The 15426-nt window shown below is 40.2% G+C and overlaps 1 protein-coding gene across 4 annotated transcripts in view; it reads right to left on the bottom strand.

Moving 5' to 3' along the window:
* ESR1 (estrogen receptor 1) overlaps positions 1–15426 on the bottom strand; it is a 390751-nt gene that overhangs the window by 216161 nt on the left and 159164 nt on the right. For all 4 annotated transcript variants that reach the window (XM_045500070.1, XM_045500071.1, XM_045500072.1 and 1 more), the window contains exon 3: positions 14958–15148. In XM_045500070.1, the coding sequence (XP_045356026.1) occupies positions 14958–15148 (191 nt within the window). The remainder of the gene's footprint in view (positions 1–14957; positions 15149–15426) is intronic.

Genomic DNA, 15426 nt, shown 5'->3' with positions numbered 1-15426 from the left:
CCCAGACTGATTTAACATATGTCGTCCGTTCAAATGTGTGTGGGCTTTATGGCAAACAGACGATGCAAATGCATTGGAAAGCCCCACTCCTTGTGTGAAAGCTTGTCAAAATGCCTTTTCTCAATTAGGGAACGCTAAGGAACAGTATAACCACTGTCGTGTGCAAGTCTTCAAATTTATCCCCTTTCAAAGTGTTCCTTGTTCTTGAAAGGCCTTGGCAGTGCTCTTCTAATGCATACATAGTCTAGTGCCTTAAACACAAAGCTAAGACACCAAGGGATAAAAGCCACATTCCAACTCAAAACTTGATGAATTTCAATGGCTGTACTGCCATATTCAAATCAAAGGGGGAAAAACTCTTACTAATCCTAATTCTCTTGAATGACTACATTTTAAGACTTTGAGGACATCCTTTGGAAATACAAGGAAGCCTTTCGAAGGTAGTAGGACTTGAGAAATATGAAAAGGAAGTTAAGAGCCCCTACCCCTGGGCTCTTGCAATTGCCATTCCTCATTTCAGGAAGGTTTTTCTGTTACTGTGCAACTGCAATCAACAAGTGATAACACCCAGCCCCGCCCGGAGGCTGGGTCCTGCTCTCCAGGATGTATGGTTAGAGGACACAGTCACTGTTTGGCTGCATGACTCCAATATTTCATCCTTGCTGGTCAGACCAGCTGCTGCAAAGACCTAGATCCCTGTTGTTATCATGGACACAAGTCCTTTCTTTCTCTTCCTTTGTCATAGCTTCTCAACAATCCAGAAGAAGTGATATTTTGTTGACCTCGGCTACCTAATGTCCACCTGATGCAATTTCACTTGGGGTCATGAATGATAAAATGAAAGCTTCACTTCAGTGCAAACTTGTCCTCTTGCAAACAAAGAATAAAGACATATTGAAAATAAAGTATGAAGACTTGTAGGATACATAACGATCTTTCTCTACTAAGGAAATCAGTTCATCAATTGCAACATGGATTTTTTTTCTAAAGTTTATTTATTTTTGAGAGAGATAGAGACAGAATGCAAGTGGGTTGGGGCAGAGAGAGAGGGAGGCACAGAATCCGAAGTGGGCTCCAGGCTCTGAGATGTCAGCACAGAGCCCGACGTGGGGCTCGAACTCACGAACCACAAGATTATGACCTGAGCCGAAGTCGGACGCTCCACCGCCTGAGCCACCCAGGTGCCCCACAGCATGGATTTTTAACATAATATTTTTATTAAGTAAAGAGGCTTTTTGTAGAAAAAAATAGTAGATAAGCAAAAAAATAAAATTTAGCTATAATCCTATCACTCAGAGAGTCACAGTTAATATTCTATAGTACATATCTCCAAAGTTTGTACATACTTTCCCTCTCTCTCTATATATATGTGAATATGCATATTTATGTATGTACCTATGTGTGTATACGTGTGTATGTATTCACACACACAAAAAAAGTGTTTACAAGAAACCTTTCACTCAAGCTCTTTCTCCTGTCTTGTATTCAGAAAAAGTGGCCACCTAAGAAGTATTTTATGAGCAAAGAATGGTCCGTAAGACTTATAACAGTACTTGTATCTTTAGAAAAAGTGGATTCAAACTCAGGTATTGTGACTCCGATGGCCTTAACTGGTTCAGTAAGTACATGTGAGAAAAAGAGCAAGAAAAAAGGAGGGTCCCTCAGCCCCAAACCCAAGCCAGCATGCACTTTGCTCCTCCTGTCCTTCCCCTGGATTTACAAAACTTCAGGGAGGAACACTGGCAGAACAGGCAGCAGAATGGAAAAAAGCCCATTTTGGGGATCTAGGTTCGTATACTTCTGTCATCTCATGCGTTCACACCAACTGCTAAGATAAATTACTGTAGAAAGGATGGAAGGAGGGGAAATGAAGTCTTTCAAACATCCTATACACAATTGATAAAAACTAACCAAACCATTTTCTTCCTTCTCCAAGATCAGGTTTACTGCCATGCTTTTAAAAATTGAAGGATGTATCTAAGTTTATCACCTACTAATGGTTCACATTATGGGAATGTTTATGTCAATTCTTGAAAGCAAAAGTCTCTGGCCATTTTCATAGATATCTCATAAAGCTAAAACCACGAAAAATATCAAGAAAGTTGCAAACATAAAAATTATGAAGTCGGGGGCACCTGAGTGGCTCAGCTGGTTGAACATCTGACTATTGATTTCAGCTCAGGTCATGGTCCCAGAGTTGTGGGATCAAGCCCTGCGTCAGGCTCCACACTGAGCCTGGAGCCTGCTTAAGATTCCCTTTCTCTCCCCCTCTCTCTCTCTCTCTCTCTCTCTCTGCCCCTCCCCCACTCATCCTCTCTCTCTCTCTCTCTCTCTCTCTCTCTCTCAAAATAAATAAACTTAAAAAACAATTATGAAGTCTATGTTGAGCATCCTAAATACATCTTAGCTTGGGAAAAGCTGTTTTCTTCCACATCAAATATCAAATGTATTTATCTCCAGAACAGCTGCATTATTATTACTACAGAGGAACATCTTTAGATATTTATTAACATCACTCATGTCAAACTTCAAAAATAAGCTGAAATAAAACATTACTCACATGCTGCAAATGAGTAAAGTATTATCAACTTCTAGACACTGCTAATAATAGGGATGCAGATATACACGTGGAATTATGTTTTTAAAACATATTACACATAGTAGGACGCCTGGGTGGCTCAGTTGGCTGAGCGTCCTACTTCAGCTCAGGTTATTATCTCACGGTTCGTGGGTTTGAGCCTCACGTCAGGCTTTGTGCTCATGGCGGGAGCCTGGAGCCTGCTTCAGATTCTGTGTGTGTCTCTCTCTCTGTCCCTCTCCTGCTCACACTCTGTCTCTCTCTCAAAAATAAACAAACATTTAAAAAAACCATTTTAAATAGGTTACAAATAGCAAAACACCCATGCTCTTCTAAAACACTACATAACACTCTACATCATTGAAGATGCAAAAGGGAGGATCCAATCACAGCAAATCATGGCACGCTTACAACGAGGCAGAATTCCCTGCCTGGTCCTCAGGACTGATACCACTTTCTTCTTTTTATTTATTTATTTATTTATTTTTAATGTTTTTATTTATTTTTGAGAGAGAGAGAGAGAGCGCGAGCGCGCGCTCGCGCGCACCAAGTGGGGGAGGGGCAGAGAGAGAGACACACAGAATCAGAAAAATGTTCCAGGCTCTGAGCTTCAGCACAGAGCCCGACGCGGGGCTTAAACTCGTGAACTGTAAGATCATGACCCGAGCTGAAGTCGGTGGCTTAACCGACTGAGCCACTCAGGTGCCCTGGGACAGATACCACTTTAAGCACCATCTCCTCCACAACGTCTTCGGGTTTGCTCCAGAGCAGTGTCTGTTCCTCCTCTCAACTCATAACATTATCTTCCGAAATACTCTTCTGTCCCTGTATCCTATTTTGAGACGTCTCTGGCAGTGCAGAGTTGAGCTCTTCTGTGGTGTAATATATATTTCACAACCTTTCCCTCTGTGTACAAGCTGAATCCTTCCAAGGATTTCAGGGTCTCTGGCTTAAATGTTTTTGCACTTGTGAGGAACGTGAGCAGGGAGGTCTGTGGGTGCGTACACGTGTGCTGGGAAGAGTACGGGAAGGAAAAACAAGGACTGAGTCAAGTAAAAGAGAGACCACAGTCCTTAGAAGGTCAGGCGGTGAAAAGGGAAGAGAATGACATGTGCCAGAAACCACAGGTGAAGACACACAAATCCCACGAGGGTCTGGTGAAGCCATATTGCAAATTAACTTAATAAACACAGAAAAAGTATATAAATAAATAAATAAACACAGAAGCCAGTGCAAGGGATTGTGCACGAGGTAGAGGGTAGACAGGGCTGCTCTGCAGTGGGAAGGCATACTTGGAGTGACTGGCATCTTAGCAATCAAAACCAAAACAACACAAAACAAAACGAGGCACCTGGGGGCTCAACAGGTTCAGCGTCTGACTCCTGATTTCAGCTCAAGTCATGATCTGCCGGTTCATGAGGTCAAGTCCTGCGTCAGGCTCTCTCCCTCCCTCTCTCTGCCCCTCCCCAGTTCATAAGCACACATACTCTCAAAATAAATAAATACAAACTTAAAAAAAAAATAAAAATGAAAGAGAAGACCATTGTTATGGTGACAATAAGGTACCACCATGGCCCTGGTTAATAGAAGTGGCAAATGCACTTTTACATAATTTTCAAGTGAATCCCCTTATTAGTAACTTGAACATGTCAAAGGAACAAAACAATCATGAATTTCTATTATCTTACAAACCGTAATTTATTTTCTCTGGTGTATAAGGAAAATATTGTGCACTTAATGAGATACACTAAAGTGCTGTAGCCATTCTTCCAGGGCATTGTGTTTAGATTTCAATTGCCAAAAAATTCATATTTATAAATGTAATCTAGCCACCCATTCACTCCATATTTCCTACTACATGACACATGATTCTGAAACTGCCAAATGAATCAGATAAAAATGATGCTCATTTGGATAAAATTTTAAATCTGTATACTCTTTCTCAAAGAAAACAGAATACTACCTATTGTAGAGAGACATTATAGTTAATAATTAATAACAATTGAATTATTTTCCTCTTTTTTTAATTTATTTTTGATAAAGAGAGAGAGAGACAGAGTGTGAGCATGGAGGGGCAGAGACAGAGATGGAAACGCAGAATCGGAAGCAGGCTCCAGGCTCTGACCTATCAGCACAGAGCCTAATGCGAGGCTCGAACTGGTGAACCAAGAGATAATGACCTGAGCTGAAGTCAGCCGCTTAACCGACCGAGCCACCCAGGCTCCCCGACAAGTAAATTGTTTTCTTCTTTGATCCTTTATTTCTTAGCAACTGAAGACATGAAATCTCTTTCTACCAGCGAAAGGAAGATGAAAATGTGGGGAGAAATAAGAGGTACATTTTCCCCGCTCTATTCTCTCTCAAGGAAAGCAGTTCTTCCCTTCAAAAATATCAAATCTGCTCCATAATTTGCACATGAGCAGAGAATTAACATAACAGCAAGAAAAAGTTTTACCAAGTAAATGATAGATTCATGAAATAGATTCTTCTTGAATGTTATTTTTCCATCAAAAGGCAGGCTATCGTATAACCTATATATACAGACCTGAAATAGTAAAGTAGAATATATTGTTCAGAAATGAGCAGCCTACACTCAAAGTATACTTTTCTATGAGCATCAGGAAAACAGGCCATGCTCTTTAAAAGGATAGAGCATTTTAAAGGTATTGACAGCAGCTTTCTATGAAGGAAAGAAATTCGGGCAGGATTGAGCCATGGGCCACCATTGGTAGGTTTTATAAGAACAATATGAGCACATAATTTTGAGGGGTAATTGATGCCCTCTGAAAACGTGCCAATTAAAGGCTATGTATAATTTTGCATGAAATTATTGCCACTCATAAGTAAGGCTTTCTACTGGCATTGTTGATATGCTTAACCACTATATACGGGCACAAAGTCTACCACTTTAATGGAAATCGTCGATGCCATCACCAGGACAGAACCACTTAGTAGGGAAATTGGAAATTTAATTTCAATCAGATGAACAAAAAATGAAGAGGAACGCTTGAAGCGGTAACATAAAAAACACCAGCGATTAAAAACATTTGGAACCTTTGCTTACCCTTCAAAGGCATTTGTTGCCATGGTTTTTAAAGACCTCTGAAAGCTTCAGCTGCGTCCACAAGAGCTGCCAAGAAATAGGGGCTCTATACTGATTGTATTTGTCAAATGCTTTTTGTCTTAATTATCTCCAAGGTAAAGATTACTTGGCCAAAGGGAAAAAAAGGACGAGCCGCTATCATTTCACAGGTAAAAAAGACTATGATTTTGCTCTTCTGAGCCCTTCCTCCAATGCATGCGTGCGGGTGAGAACACACATCTAATTTCATACGATGGCAATCAAGACTAGCAAGTACCTAAAAGTGGTAATGAGAATGACATTCTTACATGGAAAGAAGTTCTGGGGTTTGAATCTGGGGCGGGGCCTTTCTTTTCGTCTGATGAGAACCAGGAGCCAAACATCTAGCAAATTTACCAATACCTGGGGGTCAGGCCTTTCTTTCATAAAGTTTCATTAAAATGCTTTCATTTGAAAATTACATAATACTCGTATGTGTACACGGTGAAATTCTTCTGCCCCTCAGCCTCACGTGACTACAACATGGAGAGTAAAAATGAGAAGTGGAAATAATGGAAGGATTAGGCAAGCTCTGGGTTAGAAAGGATGTCTGTGGACTCCCACAGTATAAATAATTTGGGGGAAAAAACCTGCTTTTTATTTGGAAATCATAAAAATGCTTATATTTGTTCCTGCCATCTACTATTTGTACAGCTTAATGTGATGGAGCCAGCATGTTCTTTTTTAAATTGTAAGCTCCTGGAGAGCAGCATTTGGCCCTCTTGGGCTAATTTGTGATTTTCCTCTTTAGAAGGGCCTCAAACATACACTTTTAATAATAAGAGTGTTTCTTGCAAGGTTTTGGTAAGATGCAGGGAACTCATAATACATTATTATGAGAATCAAGAGGAAGTTTCTGGAGTTACTTCTCCGTTATTAATAATGGGCAGCCCTCAGGAAGCAGTTAAACCATTCTTTTCACTAAGTTTCTTTCAAATTAATTGAGGAAATTGATTCAAATCCCCACCCCTGGATCGTCTGCAGAGTGCTGATTCACTTTCTGCATCTGCTGGGTAATTCTGCCTGGACACCCAGCTATCATGTCAAATTCAGTATGTCTGGAATTGAACTCACCCCCACCCCTCTCTAATTGGCCTTTCTCTTGCTCTTCTCAGCTCAGGTGGTGACACCATTATTCTTCCTCTGTGTCTGATACTTTTTAACCCCCTCCTCTCCCAGACATCCCATGCTGAATCATCTTAAAGCAATGTAGATTCTTTCATTATAATACCTCTCAGTCTACTTCTTTTTTGCCCCATTTCACAAATTCCCAAAAGACAAGATTTTTAGCCTTTCTAAGCTATTGGAATATCAGCCAACGTAGTCATCATGTTTCCACTTTCTCCCTCTGTGGTCTCTCCTATATGCCTCTGGCAGGTTAATCCTAATTAAAGTGTGTTTTGTCCTATCTTTCTTATTATTGAAAAAAAATGCAATGGTTTTGTGTTACCTAAAGCCCACACACTGATTCTAACCTCCTTTCATACTTTTGTTTATTCACTGAATGGCTCCTATAAAACAAAGACTTGGGGAGCCTGGGTGGCTCAGTTGGTTGAGATTCTGACTCTTGATTTCAGCTCAGGTCACGATCCCAGGGTCATGGGACTGAGCCCCATGTTGGGCTCCGTACTAAACATGGAGCCTTCGTAAGATCTTTCTCTCATGCACATGCTAAAATAATAATAATAATAATAATAATAATAATAATAATGAAGATTAAGCCTTGATCTGGGCCTTACCTGTGAGATGCTCACATTCCGTACCAGAAAGACACATCTACACAAATACTCACAGTCCCAGACAATGGGAACAAGGTAACACAGAAGGCCACAGGGGAGAACTTCTGCATTAACAGCAGAAAAGGTTTGATCACAGTAACTTTTGACTAGAATAGAAAGAAACGTTACGGTTAAGTTTGGAAAGAAATTCCCAGCAAAGAAATGGAATGCTCATATTTGAGTAACAACAAGTCAAAAGTAGAAACAGTGATTTGGAAATTCTTGAATGGTTGCCTAAGGATTATTCCATGGGCCAGGAAAGTCATTAAAGCATTCTTTATATACAAGGTATTGACATGATTAGTGATTTGCTCTAAGAACATTAGTAGAAGGGCAGTGTGCACAATGGCTTGGAAGAAGGAAAAACACATGAACCCAGTGGTTTAGGTGAAGGAGAAGGCAAAAGGAAAACTCAAATGACTGCAGTGATCCTGGAGAAAGTTAGCGGGAATTGGGTGAAGTTAGGGGGAATGAGAGACATGGTCTCAACAGACTACACAACAGTTCTGCTGGGAAACCTCAGGGGCGGTGCCGCACAGCAAGCAGGCGAAGAGACTGACTGCAAGGGCTGAAGTACGGGTACCTGAGGGCACAATCGGGAAACAGACACAAACAGCAGTCCTGGGGAGGAGTGGCTGGTGTCCAATGATGACACTTGAGGAGTCGCTACAGGAAGCAAGGTGGAGGCAGGAGCTAGCTGTGGGAGATATTTGCATAGTTGTGGCACTTAAGGGCTTAAATATTGTTTCCCTAGGGCTTCCGTAACAAAACACAAGTGACTAACTTAAAGCAACATGAAGTATTGTCCCGCAGTTCTGGAGGCTAAAAATCTGAAGTCGAGTTGTCAGCGAGATAACATGAAGTGCTAGCATAGCTAATGGTGTACAGATAGACTTGGGATTCCACTGCACACACTCTCTGAACGCTGTGGAGAACACCACTGCCTTGCCTCTTCGTAGCTTCTGGCTTTTGCCTGCAATCTTTGGTGTTCTTCGGCATGTAGACACATCACTCCAATCTCTCTCTCCATCGGCTCATGGCATCCTCCTCCCTGTCTCTGTATCCAAACGTCCTTCTTCTTATAAGGACACTAGTCCTATTCAATTAAGGGCCAATATGACTTCAACTAATTATATCTGCAAAGACCTTATTTCCTAATAACGTCACATCCTCAGGCACTGGGGGCTAGAACTTCAACATGGCTTTTGGGGAAGCACAACTAAACCCATAGCAGATATGCCTGAGACCATCTAGGAAACTGGGTGGAGAAAAAAAAGGATGGGAAAATGAAAGGAAAACAGATTACAGATGCTGGGGAGTGCCTACTTCCAAAAAGCTGTAAAGGAGGGATGCCTGGGTGGCTCAGTCGGTTGAGCATTTGACTCTTGATTTTGGCTCAGGTCACATCTCACAGGTTTGTGGGATGGAGCCCCATGCAGGGCTCTCTGCTGACAATGCAAAGCCTGCTTGGGATTCTCTCTCCCCCCACCCTCTGCCCCTTCCCACTGTTCTCTCTCCCTCTCCAAACAAACAAACAAACAAACATTTTTTAAAAGGCTGAAGAGAAAAAAAAAAGAGGTAGAAAGAGAACGGTAAGCCCCTGTCCTCTCAAGACTTATTTACTCAGTTTCCACTGAGCTTTCCTTGGCTTATGCTACTTCACATTTCTGGAATTATTTTCCAGACTTCTTGTTGTCTATGAAAATCCTTCATTTCTTTTTAGACATATATTGAATACACCATTTGCATTAATGCTTCTCTTACTGGCCTTACCGAATGAAACTTCCTCCTTCTCTGACGTCCTATCGCAGTCTTTATCTACCATTCTTTTGACCTCTTGTCACAGTCTATTTTTTTTTATTTTTTTAAATGTTTGTTTATTTTTGAAGGAGAGAGACAGAGCATGAGCTAGGGAGGGGCAGAGAGAGACAGAGGGAGACACAGAATCCAAAGTGGGCTCCAGGCTCTGAGATGTCAGCACAGAGCCCATTGTGGGGCTCGAACTCATAAGCAGTGAGATCATGACCTGAGCTGAAGTCAGACGCCCAACCGACCGAGCCATCCAGGTGCCCCTTGTCATAGTCTATTTAACAGAGATGTGCCCAACACTACAAGAGGCACTGGTACAACAGTAACTCACAGGGCAGACCAGATCTGAAACCAGCTTTCACTGAGCTTACTTACATTCAAGTTTGGGTGGGAACATGGGGAAGCAGCACCTGGTACAGACAGTCATCAACCAAATGAATAAATAAAAGAACTTCATTAAGGGTTTAAGGCCCTTAAAGTAAAAATAAGGGTAATGGAGTAAACATTAAAAAAAAAAAAAAAAAACTAGGGGCAAACATTTGTAGGGTTACTTTGGCTAAGGTAATCAGGGAAGGTTTCTCTGAGAAAGCGATCTTGGGCAGAGATCCAAATGACAAGAAAGCAGCAGAGTAAAGATCCAGATGTTGCACGCAAAGGGGAAAACATGCTGAGGTCCTGAGGAAGGAACACAGTTGGTGTGCTGGAGGAAGAGAAAGAAGGCCACTGTGGCTGGATTGCAGTGAATGGGGGGGGGGTGGGGTGGGAAATAAGCAGGACTAAGGGAGTGAAGAGTATTTTAAGCCATAGAAGGGAATCTGGACTTCGAGAGCAGTGAGTTTTAAGACCACATGACCTGATTAATATATTTAAAAGATTTCACCTGCTGTTCCATGGAGACTAGATGGTAGAGGGGCAAGTGTGAAATATGAAGATCAAAGATTTAGTATTTTTGTGTGCATATACTGCCAGACCTCAACTTTGAGCCATATCTCTGAAAGGATCCCAGAGATAAAATAGTTACATAATGAGAGAGCAGCCTCCATTTATCCCCCATCCTCTGGACTTTTCCCAGGCATGGGTACATATGTCAAGCCGGAAGGTAGCCAGAAAGAGGAAACTAAACATAAAAACTAATACAGCGTGGGTGAACAAGGGTGACTTCCTAGGCATGAAAGAACTAAGTTCTCTTTTAATACAGCTCTACAAAGTGGATGGACCCAACTAAGTGGACTGAAGGTCTTCAGAAAGTCTGTTTATCCTCAGCTGCTGTTGAAGGAGCTATCCAGGGTGCTGGAATGTCTCACCACCCCCTCCCAACCTCCCCCCCCCCACACCCCCCCCCAGTGCTTTCTAAGGCCTGATAGATATAGCTTCTCAGTTATCCTTGTTGGAGCCAAGACCCCACTGTCTTGAACCATAACCAGACTCCACCCTGGTATCACCCTGATGTCCTTAGGATCTTACCTCACCTTTAATCCAACACCTGCCTGGACCATGTCTGTTTGATCTAATGGTCACCATCTTCTATATACACATTAGCGAGATAACCTGAAGTGGTAGCATAGCTAATGGTGTACAGATAGACTTGGGATTCCACTGTACCTCATGACCATTTGAAATGATAGTGTCAGGGAAGAAGTGAGTTCAGGGGAGTCCTTTTTCCTCAAAACAATCCTCAAAAGTAGTACCTGGCTGTTGAACCAATCATCACATCTGCTTATATAACTCATCCAAAGTCTCTGCTTACAATACATCTTAAGAAACACTGATTCTCCACCTGCAATGATTAACAAGTTCCATATAATATTCCATTTACCCCTTCCTTAAATAGTGTCTTTGACTTTTCTTAAAAAAAAAGAAAAAAAAAAAAAAACCGGGGCGCCTGGGTGGCGCAGTCGGTTAAGCGTCCGACTTCAGCCAGGTCACGATCTCGCGGTCTGTGAGTTCGAGCCCCGTGTCGGGCTCTGGGCTGATGGCTCGGAGCCTGGAGCCTGTTTTCGATTCTGTGTCTCCCTCTCTCTCTGCCCCTCCCCCGTTCATGCTCTGTCTCTCTCTGTCCCAAAAATAAATAAACGTTGAAAAAAAAATGCTACTAGAAAAAACAAAACAAAACAAAACAAAACCGTATGTTTAACTTAAGGCCATTACTCAATTTCTTGAGTAATCAAGTTTATACACTAAGTAGTGGATGAAAATTTGTATGCTTTCAAATCAAACACTTTACCTCTTCAACGAAAACACTTAGAGCACTAGAGCAATCTGATGGATACTCATTTCTAGCTCTTTTCTTAAGTAACAAGAAAAACAGGGACAGCTACAGCATCTTCAGAAGTTTCTACCTGCATGTCAGACCCTTCACTGTCCTTAAATAGGTTTGAGGGGCAGTGTGACTTATAAAGAGCCAAAGAAGTTCAGTAAAACTTTTTAGTTGCAAGTTATCAAGACTATCATGAGAAAATGGGACAAGAAATCACTAAACGTGCTCTTGTATTCCCTCTTATATGAACAGACAAATCAAATACATAGAAATGCTACTCAAGTAAAAAGGAAATAAACTACTTGGTTTCTACATAACCTAAGAATATATACATGGCTCAAGAACGTCTTTGTTTAATCTAAGGGTCAATTTTATTAATAACTATTCACAGAACTCCCCAAACTCCATTTCACCTCCTGGTCTTTGCTCATATGCTCATTCCTGTAAGTGAACACCCATCCCATCTTTCTTCATTTTGCTCACTTGCCTCATCCTCCAGACTTAATTTTAAATCAAGAAACATCCTCAGAGCCTGACTCACACCCACCAGCACCGAGACAAGTTTGGACTCTTGTAACACCCTGCACTCACCCTCATCTTTGCGCTTTTCACACTGTAATTTGGTTGCCAATTTATTTGTCCAACACTCCCATTACTTTCTAAGGTCTATGAGAATAAGGACCATGTCTTTCCTATAATTGTGTCTCCAGGGCCTTGAACAGTGTTGTGCTTAGTAAAGGTAATCAACAAATAAGTGAATAAATGAATTTAATCATTTTAAGGTCCTCCCTATCTCTAAAAGTTAATATCTCTGCTTCAAATCTATGCTTCTTCCAGAATATTGAAGTGGATTCAATAGTCATCTCACTTAATAGACCTTATTTAAGAGATTTCATACCATGAAGTTTGTGAAGCCAGGTAGAAATTGTGCTTTACACAATTTATACATAGTACAATTTTATATAGTATAATTTATATGACAATGAAATCCTACTATTTAGTCTGTGTATACAAGATGGAAATGAGACATGTATTTTAGCCATCAAAGAGCAAGCAGAATTTTTTTTTTAATATTTGAACTTAAGATAAAGCTATACCAATAAAACGTTTATTTTTATTAGCTCACATTTCCTTCACTACTTTTTTACAAGTGTATCTTCCTTCCTCTTTTCTGTGTTTTTTGTTCTGATGCCTTAATGCTTAGAGACAATACTAAGTTTGATGTGAAGTTATACAGTTCACTCTTCAAAGCGGAACAAAAGGATGAAAATAATTTGTGAGAATGTTGCTATTATTCCTTGAAGAAAGGTCATTTCTATCTTTAATCTTAATAATTTGATTTTTATAACTAAAACATTTCTTTTCTTATATTCATCTATTATTTTCCTTATCTTTATCATATAATAGCACTTTACCTATGCTGACTTACTTTAATCATATCATAAAACAAGTACCTTTGCCTCCCCAAATAAATTTCCCAAACAAACTCCAAATCTTGTAGGATTATGAATTATGTTTTACACATATTTTGATTTCCCTCAGAACAACTAGCACAGGTACAAAGTAAGTTTTTAGTAAACATGAATAGTCAAAACTTCAGATTTAGAAACAATCTATCCCCTTTCCATACATTAAATCAAGGGTCAGCAAATTATGGCTCACAGGTCATTTCTGGTCAGTTCTGGTCTGTTTTTGCATACAAAGTTTTATTGGTGCACACCTATTTATTTATATATTGTCTATGGCCCCTTATAGGCCACAATGTCAGAGTTGAGTAGCTGCAACAAAGTCTATATGCAAAGCCTAAAATAGTTACTCTCTGACCTTTTACAAAAAAAAAAAAAAAAAAAAAAATTACTGAACGCTGCTCTAAATCGTTTTTACAGATGAGAGAACTCAGTTTCAGAGAAGTGACTTGTCCAAATTTGTAGTTGAACCTGTTCACTAAACCTACCCCTGTCAGATGATTTGTCAACACCAAATTAAATGTTTGATGAAAATAATGCTAGTTTAGAATTTACAAAAGCAAATAAACATTAATATCACATTGAAGATGGCTGTCGAAAGACCTTTATGGGCTTATGCTAACCAAAACCAAAACAGAAATAACATTTTTCTAAATTAAGATAGTATCGCTGGGGCGCCAGGGTGGCTAGGTCAGTTGGGCATCCTACTTTAGCTCTGGTCACAATTTTGCGGTCCGTGAGTTCGAGCCCCGCATTGGGCTGTGCTGACAGCACGGAGCCTGGAGCCTGCTTCTGATCCTCTCTCTCTCTCTCTCTCAAAAATAAACATTAAAAATTTTAAAAATATAGTATCAGTTGGTAAAATTAAATAATCTATGTTGCTTGAACACCTAGATATAGGTATACATGTGTGTGTGTGTATTTATTTATATGTATCTTTGTGTGGATACATATATATATGTAATATATATATAAACAAAAATTTACTATCAGAGAATATCATTAATTTTATTAAGAAATCCAACAAAAAAAGTCCAAGTATTACAGAAGATTTCTAAAAGACGTTGAAAATAATAACTGTCAAAAAAACTGCTTTTAAAATGGACCAAGACAAAGTTAATTCAGCTAACCTACACTCCTATCAGATTGCTATTCCTGTCAGACAAAGGAAATTTAGCATAGATATCTTCAGTAGTAAAACGGAATGGTATTCCCCCCAGGGCATACTCTAAAATACAATAATATAGACACTTTTGGAGTAGAAATAAATTGTAGCTGGCATTATAAAGGAGAAGCTGTACTTGATAAACCATATACAAGAAAAGGATCAACCAGACAGGTAAATGAAATGTAACAAGTAAATACTTAATAACTGCTTATACAGATAATATGCCCCCCTATTACAAGTCACAGCTATTGTGTCTTCTCATTTTAGCAAAAGGTCATTTCATCCACTGAGACAACAAAGAGATGGAAGAAAAGCGAGAGAAGAACAAGTTAAGTTAGAATTGGTCTGGAGCAAAGATCAGAACAGAATACATGTCTGGACACAGCCAAGGTGGAAAGGTAATCATGTACAGACAATTAACATTACACAGTATCCTATAAGCTTAGTTGCCTACAACACATGAACATCCACCTGCCCTTCCCTCATCAGGGCACGAACATATCAATACCCAGCTACTGGAGTCCTCTTCCCGTAGGGTTGCTCAAGACTGCTTGGATCTTGCCAAATGGAGGAAGCGTAATTACTCAGCCACAACTGTCCTAGTCTTTGTCAACTCTTTCTCCTGAGAACTTTTTTTTCACTATCTTTCTACCAGAGATACTAGTGGACCTACTAGGTATTAGTGTTCTTTGACAAACGACTGCTCTTATGCCTTCCTTCTTCAGTGGCTTCCCCCCTTAGGATTAAAAGTGGAATAGGTCGCTTTTAACACACTATTACCTTGAATACTTCTCTTGAAGAAGGCCTTACAGCCCTCACAGGACCATACTCCATAATGGTAGCCTGAGGCATAGTCATTGCATACTGCACAGTAGCGGGTCTCCTTGGCAGACTCCATGGCCATGCTTCCCTTATCACCAGTACTGGCCAATCTCTCTCTGCCACTCTGGCGCCGATTATCTGAATTTGGCCTGGAAAAAAAAAAACAGGAGAAAATAAAAAACAGGGAATCTATTAACATTAGAAAAGCAAAACATGTACCCTCTTCCAAAGAATAAGAGGCTTGGGGGATGCAGAAGATCCATTTTATTCTGACATTTTGAAATAATGAATCATAATGTAAGCTAATCTTCCATTACCTCTTGCCAGCTGTTGCAGCAAAAGGTGTTTGCCTATTATATTAACCTTGACGGGAAATTGTTTATTGCAAACTTGCTTAAAAAATGGACTGCCTACACCAGAATATATT

Source organism: Leopardus geoffroyi, chromosome B2, assembly GCF_018350155.1.
Source record: "Leopardus geoffroyi isolate Oge1 chromosome B2, O.geoffroyi_Oge1_pat1.0, whole genome shotgun sequence".
NCBI lineage: Eukaryota > Metazoa > Chordata > Mammalia > Carnivora > Felidae > Leopardus > Leopardus geoffroyi.
This window is presented reverse-complemented; position numbering and strand designations above follow the sequence as displayed.